The 22,030-nt window shown below is 49.8% G+C and overlaps 1 protein-coding gene across 1 annotated transcript in view; it reads left to right on the top strand.

Annotated features, from left to right (window-relative positions):
• The window catches only part of DNAH12 (dynein axonemal heavy chain 12), a 937,015-nt gene that overhangs the window by 523,872 nt on the left and 391,113 nt on the right, over positions 1–22,030 (top strand). Inside the window, exon 42 of the mRNA XM_069206470.1 lies at positions 7,999–8,177. Coding sequence (XP_069062571.1) covers positions 7,999–8,177 — 179 coding nt within the window. The remainder of the gene's footprint in view (positions 1–7,998; positions 8,178–22,030) is intronic.

Below are 22,030 nucleotides of genomic sequence, written 5' to 3'. Positions count from 1 at the left end.
GTGCCAAAGTTTTTATGGTTCTCCTGTGTTAACCTGCATGCAGCCTATTGGCTAAGAATGCTTCATTGTTTTTCAATGTGGTTTTTTTCTATTTTTCTCTGCTATTTACTGCTGTTTACTTCCCTAAGTCCAGTTTTTGGGGCTTAGGTAGATATTTATGATCTATTGTGATTTTATAATATATAAAAAAAAAATAAAAAAAAAAAACTTGCATAGAAATAAAGCATTTTAGCCTATTTATGATTATAGCCTGCATTGCTGTTTTACACATGATAATATGTATGTATTTTATATATATATGCTCCGGGGTCCCCGCACAAGGGCGGGAATATTCAATGTTTATGACTTTGATGAGGATACCCCTGGAAGAGAACTAGGATTTACAGGTAAGTAACTTATCCTTACTGGTCTGTTCCTTCTTTGTAAAGGGACATTGATCATGTTGATAGCCTTCAGGTGCATTCTCACAGGATGGGAGCATGTTGTTAGATCCAGATTTCAACAACCTACATTTGTGTGCATGGCTACTAGAAGCTCCAGATTTCTTGGACATGGATGCAAAATTACCAGGCATCTTCATACATGTAGATTAGGGACCTGTAGATGGTTCTATTATACGTATCTGGATCAACTTAACAACTTTTATGAAATGTTGGTATTTTCCACAACGTGCCGAGGATGGATTACAAGTATTAACTGTGAGAGTTTATTTGGTGCCACTCTCTATTGCTGAGGAAACATAAATATCTTTTACTGTCCGTAGCTCTGTGGCATCTCAGAATTTGAAGCCGTTGATGAAAAGTTCCTTTTTACACCTTTCATTAGCATTCAGCAAGACCTTGCCCAGCTCTGATGTAATATACAATCTCATTTCATAACTGTATGCAAAAAGTAAAAACTAACTTTGAGTGAGCCCCCTCCACTCCAATAATTTAAGTTAAATCAATCAATAAAATTACTTGCGTTCTTTCCACCATCTCACATATCTGAAGCATAGGAGATGCTACACTGACAAAATGGGAAAAAGCTGCTTGCTACTTTACTGTGTCTGAAAAGTACCAGATAGAACAACAGCTCTTTTCTTGCTTATGAGAGTGCCTGTAGGGGTGTGACTAGTAAATAATAGACAGTTGCAATGGAGATAGGTCCATGCATCATGAAATGCTATGAGACAGCCACCTGGACAATGTCTGAAGAAATAATTGCACATTCTATGAAGGGCTACTGCTGCAGAAGATGTGTGGGGCTGCCACTTGGTTTACACGGCATAACATGTAACATTAGTGCCTTGATTTGTATGACATATTGGGTTTAGTGAATACAGGGAGTTATCCTCTGTGTGATAGGTAATAATGGGTAGCCTTTCCAAGATAAAGAATGTACAGAGAGAATAGTAAGGTTACCATGCATACTTTGGTAGCTTTGGCAGTGTGGGGTGATGTACTCCTTCCAAAGGTCCTAAATCAACTGTCAACTATGATAATCCTTGGATTTTCAGACATTATGTGGGCTGAAATGTTCCTGGAAATGTAAGGGCTTTGTGGACCAGTACTATTTATAAGCTTAGTGTTAATGAAGGTGAGCACTGTTGCAGGAAGTTGGCTCTGTATATACTATCTCAAAGTAAGAGATAGTGTGCACAGAGTCCAAGGGGTTCCCCTTAGAGGTAAGATAGTGGCAAACGTAGATAATACTTGTAAGGAAATGCATTCTTGACCCCCTGACTTTTTGCCTTTGCTGATGCCAAGTTATGATTTGAAAGTGCGCTGAGGCCTGCTAACCAGGCCCCAGCACCAGTGTTCTTTCCCTAACCTGTACCTTTGTTTCCACAATTGGCACACCCTGGCATAAAAGTAAGTCCATTGTAACTGGTACCCCTGGTACCAAGGGCCCTGATGCCAGGGAAGGTCTCTAAGGGCTGCAGCATGTCTTATGCCACCCTGGAGGCCCTCACTCAGCACAGACACACTGCTTGCCAACTTGTGTGTGCTGGTGGGGATAAAATGACTAAGTCGACATGGCACTCCCCTCAGGGTGCCATGCCAACCTCACACTGCCTATAGGTATAGATAAGTCACTCCTCTAGCAGGCCTTGCAGCCCTAAGGCAGGGTGCACTTTACCATAGGTGAGGGCATAGGTGCATGAGCACTATGCCCCTACAGTGTCTAAGCAAAACCTTAGACATTGTAAGTGCAGGGTAGCCATAAGAGTATATGGTCTGGAAGTCTGTCATGCATGAACTCCACAGCACCATAATGGCTACACTGAAAACTGGAAAGTTTGGTATCAAACTTCTCAGCACAATAAATGCACACTGATGCCAGTGTACATTTTATTGTAAAATACACCCCAGAGGGCATCTTGCAGATGGAGGATTCCCCCAATAGGAATAGGGATGTGCCCCCCTCCCCTCAGGGAGGAGGCACAAAGAGAGTTTAGCCACCCTCAGGGCTAGTAGCCATTGGCTACTAACCCCCCAGACCTAAACACACCCCTAAATCGAGTATTTAGGGGCTCCCAGAACCTAGGTAACTAGATTCCTGCAACCTAAGACGAAGAAGGACGGCTGACCTGAAAGCCCTGCAGAGAAGACGGAGACACCAACTGCTTTGGCCCCAGCTCTACCGGCCTGTCTCCCCACTTCAAGAAAAACTGCAACAGTGACGCGTTCCACAGGGTCCAGCGACCTCTGAAGCCTCAGAGGACTACCCTGCATCTAAAAGGACCAAGAACTCCCGAGGACAGCGGCTCTGCTCCAAAGAAGAAACATCTTTGCAACAAAGAAGCAACTTTTAAAGAACATACATTTCCCGTCGGAAGCGTGAGACTTTGCACTCTGCACCCGACGTCCCCCGCTCGACTTGTGGAGGACCAACACTACAGGGAGGACTCCCGGCGACTGCGAGCCCGTGAGTAGCCAGAGTTGACCCCCCTGAGCCCCCACAGCGATGCCTGCAGAGGGAATCCAGAGGCTTCCCCTGACCGCGACTGCCTGCTTCAAAGAACCCGACGCCTGGTAAAGACACTGCACCCGCAGCCCCCAGGACCTGAAGGATCCGACCTCCAGTGCAGAAGCGACCCCCAGGTGGCCCTCTCCCTTGCCCAGGTGGTGGCTTCCCCAAGGAGCTCCCCCCTCCCCCCCTTGCCTGCCTGCTTTGCTGAAGAGACCCCTAGGTCTCCCATTGAATCCTATTGCAAACCCGACACCTGTTTGCACACTGCACCCGGCCGCCCCCGTGCTGCTGAGGGTTTAATTTTTGTGCTGACTTGTGTGTCCCCCGGTGCCCTACAAACCCCCCCTGGTCTGCCTTCCGAAGACGCGGGTACTTACCTGCTGGCAGACTGGAACAGGGGCACCCGCCTTCTCCATTGAAGCCTATGTGTTTTGGGCACCTCTTTGACCTCTGCACCTGACCGGTCCTGAGCTGCTGGTGTGGTAACTTTGGGGTTGCTCTGAACCCCCAACGGTGGGCTACCTTGGACCCAACTTTGAACTCTTTAGGTGGTTTACTTACCTGCAAAACTAACAAACACTTACCTCCCCCAGGAACCGTTGAAAATTGCAGTGTCCAGTTTTCAAATAGCTTATTGCCATTTGTGTGAAAACTGTATATGCTATTTTGCTAATTCAAAGTTCCTAAAGTTCCTAAGTGAAATACTTTTCATTTAAAGTATTGTTTGTAAATCTTGAACCTGTGGTTCTTAAAATATACTAAGAAAATATATTTTTCTATATAAAAACCTATTGGCCTGGAATTGTCTTTGAGTGTGTGTTCCTCATTTATTGCCTGTGTGTGTACAACAAATGCTGAACACTACCCTCTGATAAGCCTACTGCTCGACCACAATACCACAAAATAGAGCATTAGAATTATCTCTTTTTGCCACTATCTTACCTCTAAGGGGAACCCTTGGACTCTGTGCATGCTATTTCTTACTTTGAAATAGTACATACAGAGCCAACTTCCTATATTGGTGGATCAATGGTGGGGTACAAGACTTTGCATTTGCTGGACTACTCAGCCAATACCTGATCACACGACTAAATTCCAAAAATTGTCATTAGAAACTGATTTTTAAACTTTTAGCTATTTTTCTGAAATTGTAAAAGTCCTGCTAGGGCCTTGTGTTAGTCCCTGTTAGCATTTCTTTTAGAGTTTAAAAGTTTTGTAAAAGTTTGAAGTAAGTTCTATAGATAGTTTTAGATTCTTAAAAAGTATTCCAACTTTTAGAAACATAAAGTCTAATGCAGAAGAGATTGTGATGGAACTCACCCTCACTCCTTACCTGCATCTTAGGGTGTCAGAGTTAAGGTCTCTCTGCAAAACCAAAACGATTAAAACTGGTTCAAACCCTACCAAAGTACAGCTCCAGGAGCTTTTGGCAGAGTTTGCTAAGAACAAACCCTCTGAGGATACCTTCCCAGAGGGGGAAGCTAGTGATGTGGAGGATTTCCCACCCCCACTCCTAGTTAGGGAGAACAGGGTCCCTCAAACCCTGTCTCCACGAGTGATAGTCAGAGATGCTGCTTCTCTCACAGGAGAGCCCAGCAACTCTGGAAGCATTGAGGGCAGCCTCAATGAAGTGGACCTCCTGCTAGCCAGGATGGCCAAAAGATTGGCTTTGGAGAGACAGCTCCTAGCTATAGAAAGGGAAAGACAAGAGATGGGTTTTGGTCCCATCAATGGTGGCAGCAACATAGATAGGGTCAGAGATTCTCCTGACATGTTGAAAATCCCAAAAGGGATTGTAACTAAATATGAAGATGGTGATGACATCACCAAATGGTTCACAGCTTTTGAGAGGACTTGTGCAACCAGAAAAGTAAACAGATCTCACTGGGGTGCTCTCCTTTGGGAAATGTTCACTGGAAAGTGTAGGGATAGACTCCTCACACTCTCTGGAAAAGATGCATAATCCTATGACCTCATGAAGGCTATCCTGATTGAGGGGTTTGGATTCTCAACTGAGGAGTAGTTGGTGACTAGATAAGTTTGTCCAGCCTGGTTTCAGGGGCATCTCTAAGATGCCATCTGGGTGCAGTTTACAATAAATTCCACACTGGCATCAGTGTGCATTTATTGTGCTGAGCAGTTTGATACCAAACTTCCTAGATTTCAGTGTAGCCATTATGGAACTGTGGAGTTTGTATTTGACAAACTCCCAGATCATATACTCTTTATGGCTACCCTGCACTTACAATGTCTGAGGTTTTGCTTAGACACTGTAGGGGTATAGTGCTCATGCACATATGCCCTCACCTGTGGTATAGTGCACCCCGCCTTAGGGCTGTAAGGCCTGCTAGAGGGGTGACCTACCTATGCCACAGGCAGTGTGAGGTTGGCATGGCACTCTTAGGGGAGTGCCATGTCGACTTAGTAATTTTCTCCCCATCAGCACACACAAGCTGTGAGTAAGTGTGCATGTGCTGAGCGAGGGGTCCCCAGGGTGGCATAAGACATGCTGCAGCCCTTAGAGACCTTCCCTGGCATCAGGGCCCTTGGTACCAGGGGTACCATTTACAAGGGACTTATCTGAGTGCCAGGTCTGTGCCAGTTATGGAAGTAAAGGTACAGTTTAGGGAAAGAACACTGGTGCTGGGACCTGGCTAGCAGGGTCCCAGCACACTTTCAATCATAACTGGCATCAGCAAAAGGCAAAAAGTCAGGGGGTAACCATGCCAAGGAGGCATTTCCTTACAACTGTCTAATGCCAAATTGATGTCCTGTGACAAGATGCAGCACCCAGTGCTCGCTCTGATGTTATGTCAAAGGTTTTCTACTGTCCTGCCCTGTGGCTGACAAGTTTCAAAAATAAAGAATCTGGTAAAGGAGCACATTATCAATTAAAAGCAACATCACAGAAGTCTCACAACTTTTCCATCTGCTCGGTGATGAAAATAAACACTTATTTTACATTTGTAATATTTTAATTTCACTTTTTTAGGTAGTGTAGGAAGTTGGTTCTGTATACACTATTTCAAAGTAAGAAATAGTGTGCACACAGTCCAAAGGGTTCCCCTTAGAGGTAAGATAGTGGCAAAAAGAGATAATTCAAATGCTCTATTTTGTGGTAGTGTGGTCGAGCAGTAGGCTTATCAGAGGGTAGTGTTAAGCATTTGTTGTACACACACAGGCAATAAATGAGGAACACACACTCAAAGACAATTCCAGGCCAATAGGTTTTTATATAGAAACATATCTTTTATTAGTTTATTTTCAGAACCACAGGTTCAAGATTTACAAGTAATACTTCAAATGAAAGGTATTTCACTCACCTGTGGTATAGTGCACCCCGCCTTAGGGCTGTAAGGCCTGTAGAGGGGTGACTTACCTATGCCACAGGCAGTGTGAGGTTGGCATGGCACTCTGAGGGGAGTGCCATGTCGACTTAGTCATTTTCTCCCCACCAGCACACACAAGCTGGCAAGCAGTGTGTCTGTGCTGAGTGAGGGGTCCCCAGTGTGGCATAAGACATGCTGCAGTCCTTAGAGACCTTCCCTGGCATCAGGGCCCTTTGTACCAGGGGTACCAGTTACAAGGGCTTACCGGAGGGCCAGGGTTGTGCCAGTTGTGGAGACAAAGGTACAGTTTAGGGAATAAATACTGGTGCTGGGGCCTGGTTAGCAGGGTCCCAGCACACTTTCAAATCATAACTTAGCATCAGCAAAGGGAAAAAGTTAGGGGGTAACCATACCAAGGAGGCATTTCCTTACACAATGGAAAATGCAACTCAACTACTGCCGACTCCAACATAAATATAAATACATATTGACTGAAAAACCAATGGAAAAGGAAATTCGTAGCTCCATATTCATATTTCAAAATAGTATGTGGTGTGAAAACATTTCATATTTATAAAAAACATAAAAATACACTCGGGAACAATGTCGTTACGACTCACATTCTAAAAACCACTGCAATTCGTCCGTTATAGTTAGGGGCGCTGTCATAAACGTCACATGCTCTGCAAATGACCACACAGAATGCCACATATCAAACCACTTTTCATACTATAAATCACATCATAACGCTGCATGCGATTTGTCTTTTCACACCTGCTTGTTGATGTGTGGAGATGCAGTCGTGTTTCCATGTGCAGGTATTGCTAGAACACGTATATTCTGGTGCTGACTGCAGTTTCCCATCTACAATGAGCGTCTGTTATATGTTTTTCTAGTGAATATAACTGCAGGCAAAGGAATCGTGTGAATACAGACAGAGAACAGTGTAGCTATATTTATTTTAATCTAGTAAAACTGATATGTTCAATGGGAGTGACCACCTGATGGCGCCTTTTTTTTCAGTTTAACCCATGTTGTAACACTTCAGAGACCCTAGCACAACAGAATCCATAGATTATAGTTTGTTGAACAAGCCTGAGCAAGAGCATGGCAGTGATGGAGAAATGTAAGTGACACTTGGCAGGAGCTGAGGCACACTCACTGGCTGCTGCGATGACGAGGCTTGCTGAGTAGCCTGGATGATTAAATTAATCTTGTCATCAGTAATCATCTAAACAGCATACAGTACATTAGAGCTGAAAACAAAGACGTTTGCAGATGAGCAGGACAGTGTGGCAGGAATACAGCAGGGAATGTTGAAAAGCCAAGTCACCCAGGTTCAGTCCAGGAAAAGCTAGAGAAACCATCCCTTCAATCAATACAAAATTGATCTCTCTCTCAGCCACTGTAGAAAGAGGCAACATCTGGCCCAAAATGTGTGCATTCATTGTGGCACGCCAAGACCTTGCAGCCTAAAACTAGATGAAAGGCTACGGGGTGGGCTTTACCTTCACCACTTTCTAAAGACCCTGGACGTAGTTTGTGACAGCAAATAGTTTTTGGGCATTGATAATGAGTCACTGTTGTCTTTCCTCCTTTTGTAATTCTTCACCGGTTGTACATTTCTCCAGACTTTCGTTTTAAATTTAAAAGGGTGACCTTCAAAAAATGAGAGTAAAAATTGCAATTAAAATCTTCTGATTCCATGCCGTAGGTCACCGAAGAAGACATGCGAAGCCTGTTATTTGGAGACTATATGAATCCTGACCTTGAAGGGGATGAGCGACTTTACACTGAGATTCCAAGTGTTAAACACTTTAATGATATAGTGGAGCAGTGTCTGGAAGAATATAATCAAACACATAAAACCAGAATGAATCTGGTCATTTTCAGGTATGAGGTGTTACTAATTGTAAACTTTCATGTATTTCTAGAGACTTTCTCAAATACTTTTTCTATCGCATGTTCATTGACGAATGATATATCAGTAGCCCTTTTTTTTATAAACAACTTTATTGATTTTAATACTATACAGCAGGTCATTCGCATATCAAGCATTTCGTCACAACCAATGTTGGATATATTTGCATCAAGATAAGTAAAACTCCCCCAGAGAAAACCCACAGGACAGCCAATTAAGTGGTGCAGTGTCGGTATTTAATAAATCAGATCTAGCCCCAAGTCTCCCAGCCATTTGTTACATATCTTGTATTTGGCGGGGAAGCCCATGGCTTCGTACACAAGCTGCTACTGTTGTGTGCACCAGTCTACCCCATGGTGCCACTGAGCTATTGTGGGAGGTTCGGACGATTTCCAATTAGATGCTACATCTCTCTTGGCCACCATGGTGGCCGTGCCTAACATGGCCCGGTCTGCCCGCGTGCCTCCATGGCCTCAAACACTCCCAGTATCAACAACAGGAGAGAGAGGTCTCCTACTCAACCCAGCACCGCTGAGGTTTTGCAACCACAGCCTCCAAGTATCGTTGTATGACAGGGCAGGCCCAGGCCGTGTGATAGAAATCTGCAGGAGCCTGGGAGCAGTGGAAGCACTCGTACAAGGAGACCCTCCTTGCACAGACGGCCTGGAGAAAGATATGTACAATAGAGAGAGTATGTTTGTATCAATGGATATCATGATGATTCTGGGGGCCATCATCGCATCTCTCCAGTCCTCATCTTCCAGGGGGCCTAGGTGCTCTTCCCATCAGGCTCTGAGGTGACTCATTGTATCGAGGGCATTAGTGATAAGTGTATGGTAAATCTGGGAGCATCCATCATAAGCTTTGCCTCAAAGGGACTGAATTCCGGGACAGATGTGCCCTGTGTGATGTGCGTATGTATCAATAGGCCTTTAGTGGCTAAACCAAAGGATTGTATTATTTCACAATCCACTTGAAAGAAGACATACTGTCTGATGGAACATAAAATGCAAGGCTACATTTCATTTTAGATCCTGCAGCACTAAACTAAAAACTTTGAATGGTACATATATCCAAATAATTTAGAGACAAAAACAGCCCTATTAGCCAATTAAGGTAGTATATTTTTTATTCTTTTATAAAGCACCAAACAGTACAGCTTCAACAGCAGCAGATTGTTTTGCTTGATACGTAGGAAAGGTGGGGTAAAAGTACAGAAAGTGAAAGTATTAAACAACTTTTAATTGTGACAACGTAAATATAAAGAAACATTTTTGACAGTTTTATAAATTGTGTGTGTTATGAACGTGCAACTGTAAGAGGATGTAGGGAGTATGGATGGTGCCAATAACCTTTGCTGGTTGGTTCCTTCCTATCAAATAGGAGTTAATATTTTTAGTTGCCACGTAGGTCAGCGAATGTAGTCAACCTGTCTTGCATAGTCCTTCAACGTACGCTTTCCACAATAGAGTCAGACTTTTGCACCTTCACAGTAGTTTATTTTGAAGTGCCAAACGGATCCATATTTGTCCGTAAGGGCCCTGAAGAACTGGTGCTCTGATTCGTTTTTATTCTAGAAGATCTCAAAGCTGATGAGCCAGAACTAATTTTGTCTAAATGCTCAGACGTTTTAGTGATAGGAATAACCATAAGCCACCTCTTCCCAAAGGCCAACATCATGCACAGTAGTGATTAGTAGAAACCTCACGAATATATCGGGTAGAGTTATACCATCCCATAGAGTTACCAAAAGGGAAGAAAAGTTAGTTTACTGGTAACCAGTGCTTAATTTGTAAAAACCCTCTATGTAGTTAAAAGGGTCGCATCGGTGCTGTGAATCATGAAACGAAGAGACATATGCTCACCATAATTTAGATAAGTCCATCTCTTCCACAAACAAGTTTGGGGCCACCTGCCTTGTCTTTTCAACTTCTCACAGAATAATGAAGTTCACAGGTGTGGGATATGAAGGTATAAATCCCACAATGCCTCTGCGCACTGAAGACAGACGTTTTAAAACAGCATTGAAAATTACTTTAAACCATTTGATAAAGACGAGATGTCGAAACGCGTCATGGAGCTTGATTTATGCTGCTTAAGAAATTCTGCCTGTCATTAAATCAACTTGCTAAAGAATTCCCGGGGAGTGTGGTGTTTTTCTCTTGTGTGATTATATATATAGAGTTGGGAAATTCTATCTCTAGAGAAATATATTGAAGTAGAAAGAATTCCAAGGGGCTTACGTATATTTTTAATGCCGACATATACTGGCATCAAGCCTGAATTGTTGACGGAATGGGCGGCAAACAATACACAATGCTCTTTGAACATGATGAAAATTCTAATTAAACATGCTAAATTAGATTTGGAGGAAACAAATGCTAAAATTAAAGAATTGGAAGAATTGTTGAATAAACAAAATGATAAAAGTGGGCAAACAACCTTGCGACAAGCTATGGAAATACGTTTGAATAATTATGAGGAAGAAATTCAGCAGAGGAAAAAAAGTAAATTTTTATGAGATGAAAAAGATTATAAGTTTGGGAGAGTATATACATTTGCAAAACGGTTTGATCAATTGAAACGAGAATCCAGGATTAATAGAGGACAATCGAATCATAGTGGAGAAGAGACTTCGACTGAATCAGAAGTGGAACTTAGTGAAGGGGAAAATACTGATACTAGCAATACTTTTTTAGAGGAAATGCAAGTACTTTACATGGATCAGAGATTATCAAGAGGAAGAGGCAGAATCAGAGGGCGTGGTTATGGAAACAAACAAAATCAGGTAGGGTCAATAAGAGAAAAACAAGAAGAGCAAAAAGAAATAGGCAAAAGACAATATCCTCTCAGAAGCTTGAGGAAACAACAAAATCATCAAATTTAGTAGTCAATCTCTCGGACTATGAATTAACGAAGTTTGAATTACAAACCCTGAATAAAGGCCTCTCATTTTGCCCTGAAATTCACCATAACTTTGTGGATACTCGCATTGATATTTATAAATTTGTAAGGAAATTAAAATTGCTAAAATATCATACACAGCAAAAGAAAAAGCCAGTATTTACTCCTGAAAAGGACATCACAGAGGAATTGGAAGAAACCCCACTAAAAATTGATCAAGCAATAGATCTCAAAACTTTGTTTGATTTAACTCATGATTTACAAGATGAAGATTATACAGAAATGGAAGTTTTACAGCAACTAGACATCAATACAAAATGTCATAAGCCATCCGGGTTAAAAGAAAAATCTAAGTTTTGTCCAATACTTTCACCAGGTAACAAAATAGATTTATACTCTGAACTAGTTTTAGAAGATCTGGAACGTCTTCAAAATAAAAGATCAAGTAGAAATTCAGAAAATGTAACTAAAAAAGAGCGGTTGGCACTGAAAAGTCTAAAGGCTAACAATAAAATTATAATAAAAGCAGCGGATAAAGGAGGTAATGTCGTTATCCTAAATACATCTGATTATATGACGGAAGCCTATAGACAACTGAGGAATCCAGCTGAATACAAGAAATTGACAAAAAATCCTATAAAAAACATGACTTGTATGTTACATACAAATCTAGGTATTTGGCATCAACAATTGTTACTTGATCGTGAGGAGTATATTTACTTGAAAAAAGAAAATCCAACGTTACCTACGATTTATTTCCTACCAAAAATTCATAAATCATTGACGTCGCCACCAGGAAGACCAATAGTATCGGCATGCAATTCATTGTTTGAAAGAGTCTCCAATTATGTAGATGTTTATTTAGCCCCAATTGTTAAGACACTTAGGCCCTCATTCTGACCCTGGCGGTCGGTGATAAAGCGGCGGCCAAGCCGCCAACAGGCCGGCGGTCTAAAATATGCAATTCTGACCCTGGCGGGAACCGCCAACACAGCCCGCCAACTTAACACTCCGCCCGCCACAGCGGTACAAACAAACAGCGCGGCGGTTCCCGCCAACAGCCCGGCGGCAGACAAAGTACCGCCCACCCTATTACGACCCACCAATCTGCCACCTTTTCCGGGGCGGGAGCACCGCCGATAAGAACACGGCGGAAACAGACTACGAACGGGAAAACGCTCACCTCTACGCACTCCACGCGAGATTCCGGCAGTATGGAGCCAGAGTTGCAGGTCATCCCCGCACTCCTATTCCTCCTCATATACCAGGAGCACGCCCGGCGGCGCGGAAGACAGCGGTGAGTACGGCACCTACGACACAGGGGAGGGAAAAGATTACCGGCACACACCCACCCACCCACACCCACTACAACACACACATCAATGCATTCCCACAGATCACTGTCACAACCCACAAACCACCCCCCTCCGAAATAATGCAAAGACCAAAAGAAGAGATCATAAACGGGCAGATATATTGAAATATGTACACCATTAATCCCAATAAATAAATAAACTATGTACAAAATATATACAGCTACTAAATGTAGTCCAACCACTGTCCGTGGATCACAGGGGTCCTGTGCAAAGGGGCAAGGCCCAGTCCCACGACAAGAACTCCACGGAGAGAACACTGCAGGGGCATCAGAAAGAAAATAGGACAGGCACCTCAGGGGGAAGGGAAGGGGGGGCACCTCAGCCACTTGAGTACACGACGCCAGATCCACGAGGGGACTCCATGACCACTGGCCCATCCTGGGGAGAGCAAAGCCACAGTCCAAACAGTCCATACAGTGGGTGGCCTGCCCACTGGGCCATCCTGGGGAGAGCAAAGCCACAGTCCATACAGTCCATACAGTGGGTGGCCTGCCCACTGGGCCATCCTGGGGAGAGCAAAGCCACAGTCCATACAGTCCATACAGTGGGTGGCCTGCCCACTGGGCCATCCTGGGGAGAGCAAAGCCACAGTCCATACAGTCCATACAGTGGGTGGCCTGCCCACTGGGCCATCCTGGGGAGAGCAAAGCCACAGTCCAAACAGTCCATACAGTGGGTGGCCTGCCCACTGGGCCATCCTGGGGAGAGCAAAGCCACAGTCCATACAGTCCATACAGTGGGTGGCCTGCCCACTGGGCCATCCTGGGGAGAGCAAAGCCACAGTCCAAACAGTCCATACAGTGGGTGGCCTGCCCACTGGGCCATCCTGGGGAGAGCAAAGCCACAGTCCATACAGTCCATACAGTGGGTGGCCTGCCCACTGGGCCATCCTGGGGAGAGCAAAGCCACAGTCCATACAGTCCATACAGTGGGTGGCCTGCCCACTGGGCCATCCTGGGGAGAGCAAAGCCACAGTCCATACAGTCTATAACAGACCCCACTGCCACTGGAGGAGGCAAGTTGGCCAGAGGACATCCTGCAGCCCTGCCCGAGATAGATCCTGCCCTGCCACGTCTGCCAAAGGGCCAGCGGTTCTTGCCCTGAAGGGCCCAGTTCAGCGGTTCTTGAGACGGCGGGGCCCAGTTCAGCGGTTCTTGCCTTGAAGGGCCCAGTTCAGCGGTTCTTGAGACGGCGGGGCCCAGTTCAGCGGTTCTTGAGACGGCGGGGCCCAGTTCAGCGGTTCTTGCCTTGAAGGGCCCAGTTCAGCGGTTCTTGAGACGGCGGGGCCCAGTTCAGCGGTTCTTGAGACGGCGGGGCCCAGTTCAGCGGTTCTTGCCTTGAAGGGCCCAGTTCAGCGGTTCTTGAGACGGCGGGGCCCAGTTCAGCGGTTCTTGAGACGGCGGGGCCCAGTTCAGCGGTTCTTGAGACGGCGGGGCCCAGTTCAGCCGTTCTTGCCTTGAAGGGCCCAGTTCAGCGGTTCTTGAGACGGCGGGGCCCAGTTCAGCGCTTCTTGCCTTGAAGGGCCCAGTTCAGCGGTTCTTGAGACGGCGGGGCCCAGTTCAGCGGTTCTTGAGACGGCGGGGCCCAGTTCAGCGGTTCTTGCCTTGAAGGGCCCAGTTCAGCGGTTCTTGAGACGGCGGGGCCCAGTTCAGCGGTTCTTGAGACGGCGGGGCCCAGTTCAGCGGTTCTTGCCTTGAAGGGCCCAGTTCAGCGGTTCTTGAGACGGCGGGGCCCAGTTCAGCGGTTCTTGAGACGGCGGGGCCCAGTTCAGCGCTTCTTGCCTTGAAGGGCCCAGTTCAGCGGTTCTTGAGACGGCGGGGCCCAGTTCAGCGGTTCTTGAGACGGCGGGGCCCAGTTCAGCGGTTCTTGAGACGGCGGGGCCCAGTTCAGCGGTTCTTGAGACGGCGGACGGTCTATGGCCAACTGCTAATTGCCTGGTGGTGCCCTCCTGGGCAGCGGGGATGGTGCTCCTTCACTGCCCACCTGGGCTGTGGGTGGTGGGGCCCTCCTGGCCAGCTGGGCTGGGTCCTCCCTGGGCAGCGGCTATGGGGGTGGTGGGCTCTCCCGGGGCAGCTGTGCCGGTTCCTCCCGGGGCAGCGGCTATGGGGGTTGTGGGCTCCTCCTGGGCAGCAGGCCTGCTGCCTGACCTCTCCAACTTGCTGCCCTTGCCCTCCTTAGTCGTCGGCCTGTGGCCCTTTCCTCCCTTTGAAGCTGTGGCTGGTGACTGTCTCTGGGTGGTGTCCGGGGGGGATGTAGAAGGCGGGCTCCTGCGGCGCCCCTTCCGCCTTCTGCTCCTCTTCCCAGGGGGTGGGCTGCCTGTCCCCTTGCTGCTGGGCGAAGATCCAGACATGCGGGCTGGCGGGCTCCAATACCCCTGCACCCTTGTCAAGGGGGCTGCAGGGCTGGTGGTGGCTGAGGTGCTCTTCTTACCCCGACGAGAAGGAGGGGGGGGCTCAGGGTCAGGAAAGAAGTTAGTAGTGGCGAGGAAGAGCTTCTTGGGACAATGGAGAGTGGTAGGTACAGTGGGAATGGGAGTGGAGGGAGAGGATGTGGTTGTAGGTGAGTCACGTTTGCTGTCTTTGGGTGCAGGTGCAGGAGGGATAGGCTGTCGTGAGGTGGATGGCTGTTGGGTGGGTGGGTGGCTGCGTTTGTGTGGTGTGGAAGAGGGGGTGACAGACACAGTGGGAGAGGACACAGGGGACGTGTAAATGGCAGTGGGGGTGGTGACTGCACGTGTGCGGACTGGAGTGGAGGGTGTGCTGGTGATGGAAACACTGGCTGATGGTGAGGTGAATGGAGGTGTGAGTGTAGACGTCACAGGGAGGGAGGAGGGAGACGAGGAGGTGGGGGTCACAGAGGTGGTAGTGACTGTTGGCATGTCTGCATCGGAATGTTGCGTGTGTGAATGTCTGCGTGATCTGTGGTGCTTATGTTTGGATGAGCTTCTCTTGGGTGTTGAGGTGTGTGCAGGCTGGTCTGATGGTGTGGGTGGGACAGGCAGAGGAACAGGAGACTGGGAGGAGGGAGTTAGTAGAGGCAGGCAGGAGACAGGGACAATGGCTGCCGTCAGTGCTGAGGCCAGAGCCTGGAACGATCGCTGATGGGCAGCCTGACCCGAATGAATGCCCTCCAGGTACGCATTGCTGCGATGAACCTCCCTCTCCACCCCCTGGATGGCATTCAAAAGGGTAGTCTGCCCAACAATGAGCGTTCGGAGGAGGTCAATGACCTCCTCACTGAGGGCAGCGGGGGTAACAGGGGCAGGGCCTGAGGTGCCTGGGGCGAAGGAGATGCCCGGCTTCCTGGCAGAGCGGGCACGGGGCGAACGCGGAGGGGCTGCTGGGAGGGCGGAGATGGTGCGCTGGGTGGCGGCTGTACCTGTAATGGCGGGGGGCACGGATGGTGCCACCCCCGCAAGGGAGCCCCCTTCCGAGGACGTGTCCGTGTCGCTGCAGGCTCCAGTCGTCCCCGTCGTGGAGCTCCCCTCGCCCTCCGTCTCACTGGTCCAGTCTGACTCTGTGGCATGGCCCTCCTGGGCCATGTGAGATGCAGCTCCCTCCTGCCCCGATGCCACTTCTCCTCCGCCTGATGATGCTGATGCACACAAGCACAGAAAGACAAACAAAAAGGGGGGGGGAGAGAGAAATAAAGGGATATTGAGTACATGGATCTCCGGTACAGTTAGCGGACATGACAGACACAGATGCCCCCTGCACTAAGTTGCGCACTTGGGGTACGCTACGCATTCCGTGGAACATGGTCTACACGCCTAGAGTTGACAACTGCACCCATGGATGACACGGCCCAGGGATGGCTGTACTGACAAACTACTGAGGGTGGTGGCTGGGGACACAGGGGCTTACGGGGGTGCCCAGCCTACAGATATCGCCCTGGCCTAGGGGGACCCCCAGCCCTCCTCCCCCACCCAGACACCTCCACTGCGCGACAACAGAGTAGATAATGCTTGTACTCACCCCCTTGTGTCTGCTGTGCTGCCCTCACGCGCCCATCCAATTCAGGGTAGGCCACCGCCAGGATCCGGAACATCAGGGGGCTCAGTTGACGGCAGGCACCCCGCCTACGTTGGGAGGCCATCCCCAGCAGAGACTCGGCGGTCTTCTTGGTCCCGCGGCGGATGTCCTCCCACCTCTTGCGGCAGTGGGTGCCCCGTCGATGGTGGACCCCCAGGGCCCGGACTTCCTTGGCGATGGCACGCCAAATCCCGATCTTCTCATGGGCGCGGACCTATGTGACACGTACAGGGAGGGAGAAATACCACGTTCAAGTTTCTCAGCATTTTCCTTTCCAGTGGCCCAACGCCCCCCATCCCCGCCAGGCCCCCCGCCATGCCCCCGCCATGCCCAACATGCCCCCCATCCCCGCCAGGCCCCCCGCCAGGCCCCCCGCCATGCCCAACATGCCCCCCATCCCCGCCAGGCCCCCCGCCATGCCCAACATGCCCCCCATCCCCGCCAGGCCCCCGCCATGCCCAACATGCCCCCCATCCCCGCCAGGCCCCCCGCCATGCCCAACATGCCCCCCATCCCCGCCAGGCCCCCCGCCATGCCCCCCATGCCCCCCATCCCCGCCAGGCCCCCCGCCAGGCCCCCCGCCAGCCCCAACATGCCCCCCATCCCCGCCAGGCCCCCCGCCATGCCCAACATGCCCCCCATCCCCGCCAGGCCCCCCGCCATGCCCAACATGCCCCCCATCCCCGCCAGGCCCCCCGCCATGCCCCCCGCCATGCCCAACATGCCCCCCATCCCCGCCAGGCCCCCCGCCAGGCCCCCCGCCAGCCCCAACATGCCCCCCATCCCCGCCAGGCCCCCAAGCCAGCCAGTGGCCCCAAATCCATATTGAATTAAACTCACTTGTTGGTCTGGAGGACCGTAGAGTAGCGCATACTGGGGGAGGACCCCATCCACAAGTTTCTCCAACTCCTCTCCAGTGAAGGCAGGGGCCATTTCCCCAGTCGCAGCAGCCATTGTCCCTTCCAGACCGAGGTCACAGCAACACTTGCAGTATAGGTCCTCTCCTGTGAAAGTTCAAGTCGCAAGTGGATAAGTAGATAGAAAATGGCGGTCACGTCCGCGGCGGTGCGTACCGCGGCGGTGCGTCCCGCCACCGCCGGCGCCCTTCGCCATTGGCTCCTGAAACCCATAGGCTTCAATGTTAACCAATGCGGCTTCGCGCCGCGGTCTTCGCCCGCCGCCCGCCGCGGTGTGCCACGCCAGCGCATTGACCTCACATCCCATTGTCACACTTCACAGGTCAGGCAGCCGCCATTTCCAGGGCCCACATGGCTCAATTTCAACTGCGTCACACAGGCCTAGGCCTTGCATAGCCACTCAGACACGCCATTCACTGCATAGAGAATCGTATACTGTGCTAGCTGTGAGTACGTACCTGTGGGTTGCTTGACTGTGTGCTCCATGTTGTCCTTCCTAGGCACCGTCCGCTGGGTTGGGCGAGGAGACGGATGAATCCTCCCGTGTACCGACCGCTCGTGGACCTGTCGACAATGGAAGAACGCCACATTATCCTGACCTACCGTCTTAACCGTGCCACTATCCATGAACTGTGTGCCCGGCTGGAGCCCGACCTGATGTCCCCCATCCGCCAACCCACAGGGATTCCCCCTCTGGTGCAGGTCATGTCAGTACTACATTTCTTGGCAAGTGGGTCATTTCAGACAACCGTGGGAATTGCTTCCGGGATGTCTCAGCCCATGTTTTCGAAGGTGTTATCCAGAGTGTTGTCTGCCCTGATGAAATCCGTGAGGAACTACATCATTTTCCCTGAGGTGGGCGAATTGGCTACAGTGAAGGGTGATTTCTACGTCCTTGGACATATTCCCAACGTAATTGGTGCCATTGATGGGACCCATGTGGCTTTGGTTCCCCCAAGAGACAGGGAGCAGGTGTACAGGAACAGGAAAAATTACCATTCAATGAACATCCAGGTGGTGTGTTTGGCTGACCAGTACATCTCGCATGTAAATGCCAAATTCCCAGGGACAGTGCATGACGCCTACATCCTCAGGAATAGCAGCATCCCTTACGTGATGGAACAGCTACAGAGACACCGTGTATGGCTAGTGGGGGACTCTGGGTACCCCAACCTGTCGTGGCTACTGACCCCAGTAAGGAATCCCCGGACCAGGGCAGAGGAACGGTACAATGAGGCCCATGGGCGTACTAGGAGGGTGATCGAACGCACCTTTGGCCTCCTAAAGGCCAGGTTTCGCTGCCTGCATATGACCGGTGGATCCCTAATGTACTCACCTAAGAAGGTGTGTCACATCATCGTGGCCTGCTGCATGCTTCACAACCTGGCTTTGCGCCGCCAGGTGCCTTTCCTGCAGGAGGATGGTCGAGACGGTGGTGTTGTGGCAGCGGTGGAACCTGAGGAGAGTGACGAGGAGGAAGACGACGGGGCTGAAACAGACAACAGGGACAGAATCATTGAACAGTACTTCCAATAGGACACAGGTAACATTTCAAAGATAATTTAGTAAATGTTAACTACTCTGCAGCATCTCTGCTGCCTGTCTATTTGCCCCAGTGTATGATGACTGAGTTTTGGCTTTTCCCTCCCTATTTCAGATCTGGGGTCCCCACTACGAGTCCTGTGCTTCGTTTCCCCATGGACTACAGCTTTGTGGCAGCTGTTTGTTGACTTCACCATGTACAAGGACATATTTGCACTGTCATGTCAATTACAATCTATTGAAATCACAGCCAGACTCCTGATATTTTGGTGCAAAATAGGTGTTTATTGAAGTGCTCAAAATGGGATGGGTGGTTTCAAGTCGGTGGGGGCTATGGTGAAGGAATGTCCATGGCAGAGTCCAGAGTAACAGTCACACAGGTGCATTGTCCAGAGGCCTGTGGAGAGATGGAGCATGGGCAGTTCAAGGATGGACAGGGTGACAATGTGGGACAGTGGGATGACATCAGGTGGTATCCATTGCTGGCGGGGGTCTTGACATCCTACTCTGTCTTCTTGCGAGATCTCAGGGCCCTCTTGCGGGGTGGTTCTTCTCCTGCAGGAGGTGGGGGTCTGGTGGGCTGCTGCTGTGCGGGGGCCTCCTGTCCACTAGCGCCGGCGGAGGTGGATGGCTGTTCTTGGTCCAGGCTAGTGGCAGGGGCCCTTGGGTGTTGTTCAGTGTCCGCCCTGCTGTTTACGAGGTCCTGCAGCAGCCCTACCATGGTAACCAGGGTGGTGTTGATGGCTCTGATGTCCTCCCTGTACCCCCGATAGTGTTCCTCCTGCAGCACCTGGATCTCCTGGAACCGGGCCAGTACCGTCGCCATCGTCTCCTGGGAGCGGTTGTATGCTCCCATGATGGTGGTGAGGACCTCGTGGAGAGTGGGTTCCCTGGGCCTCTCCTCCCCCCCCGTCGCACAGCTGCCCGCCGAGTTGCCCTGTTTCCCTGGGCCTCTGCCCCCTGGCCGGTGTGCCCACTACCACTGCCCCCAGGTCCCTGTTGTTGTTGGGGTGGTGGGTTATCCTGGGTGCCCTGTAGTGGTAGACACACCGCAGATTGACGCGCCCTGGAGACAGAGGCATGGGCCCGCTGGGTGGGAGCTGTGCTGGTGTTCCCAGAGGGGTTAGGGTCTGTAGTGGCCTGTGCCTGTGTGAGGGGAACCGACTGTCCAGAGGTCCCCGATGGTCCGGGCTGGTCATCAGTGTCCAGATCGACAGAGCTGCTGTCATCGCTGACGGCCTCTTGGGTGGGGGGTGTGGATAATTCTGGCCCCTCCGCCGCGGTGTGTTGACGGTCGGGTCCTGCAGGGGTATAGAGGTATGGTTATAGTTTCAATGTGTGGCATATGGGTGTATCTGTGGGTTCTCGTGTCCCCAAGCGCTGGCATTCGTGTGTGGGGGCTTTGGTGAGGGTGGCTTGTGGGGGGGATGTGTATATGCATTGGGCATGTTTGGTGATGGGTGTCCATGCTTAGTGGACGCATGCAGGCCTAGGTTTTGGGATGTGTGGGTTGTGATGGTGAGACATTGGCGGGGAATAGGTGTGCTGGGGGTGGGGGTGAGGATGGTGGTGGGGGTGAGGATGGTGGTGGGGGTGAGGATGGTGGTGGGGGTGAGGGTGGGGGTGAGGATGGGGGTGGGGGTGAGGGTGGGGTTCGAGGATGGGGGTGAGGGTTGGGGTCTGATTTGGCATGCAGGTGGGGGGGAAGCAGTATTGAAGCTTCAACTTACCAGTATCCATTCCTCCGCCGTCTCCTGCGAGGCCGTCAGGATGCAGGATGTTCAAGACTTCCTCCTCCCATGATGTGAATTGTGGGAGTTGAGGTGGGGGTCCTCCGCCAGTCTTCTGCACGGCGATGTTGTGCCTGGATACCATGGAACGCACCTTCCCCCGTAGGTCGTTCCATCGCTTCCTGATGTCTTCCCGATTTCTGGGGTGCTGTCCCACTGCGTTCACCCTGTCGACATTCCTCTGCCATAGCTCCGTCCTCCGGGCAATACTGGTGTATTGTATCTGTGTGCCGAACAGCTGGGGCTCTACCCGAACGATTTCCTCCACCATGACCCTGAGTTCTTCGTCTGTGAAGCGGGGTTGTCTTTGGGGTGCCATGGGGTGGTGTGTATGATGTGTGGGGTGGAGTATGTGTATTTAAGTGAGTTGAGTGTGGTGGTGTGTGTTGTTTTGTGTGTGGATAGTGTGTGGGTGATGGTGTTGAGTGGCTGTGGCTGTTATGTTTTGGATGCTGGTGTCTCGCTCTTGTCTTCTTTACGAATTTTTAAGCGTAGGGGTTTGTGGGTGATGTGGGTGTGTGTTTTATATTGTATTGTGTGTGTGGGAGTGGTGTGTGTATGTGTATCAGGTGTGTGGGATTCAAATCGTCCAATGTGGCTGAGTTTTGTTCGTTTGTGTGTATTCTGACCGCGCCGGTGTGTCCCGCCAATGGAATACCGCGTTTGAATGACCGCCGCGTGGATTCGTGGGTCGTAATGGCATGGGCGTATTTCTGTTGGCGTGGCGGTGGAGGTTTGGTCACCTCCACCTTTCCGCCGACCGCTGGTCTGGCGGTCTGTTGTGGTGGTCGGATTTTCGGAGGTTTGCCTTCTGCGGGTCAGAATGACCGTGGCGGGTTTCCGCGACCGCGGCGGGATTATGGAGGATTTCTGACCGGCGGTAGGCGCCTTTTACCGCCGAGGTCAGAATGAGGGCCTTAGTTCATACATTAAGGACTCTGGAGATCTCTTAAAAATATTACTAGATTTGGACTGGCATGAGGACTATCTACTTGTCACAATAGATGTGATTTCTCTTTATACATCTATTAATCACACAATTGGGTTAAATGCCTGTGAATATTTTTTGAAACAACGTAACATCTCAGAATTAGATCATTCAAAAATGTTATTGGATATGATTGATATGTGTTTAAACAACAATATTTTTATATTTAATCATGAGATTTATCATCAGTTATGCAGTACAGCTATGGGTATCTCTTTTTCTCCAAATTACGCCAACCTAGTAATGGGATGGTGGGAGAGGGAGATAGCTTGGAATA

The sequence above is a fragment of the Pleurodeles waltl genome, chromosome 9 (genome assembly GCF_031143425.1).
Source record: "Pleurodeles waltl isolate 20211129_DDA chromosome 9, aPleWal1.hap1.20221129, whole genome shotgun sequence".
NCBI lineage: Eukaryota > Metazoa > Chordata > Amphibia > Caudata > Salamandridae > Pleurodeles > Pleurodeles waltl.
This window is presented reverse-complemented; position numbering and strand designations above follow the sequence as displayed.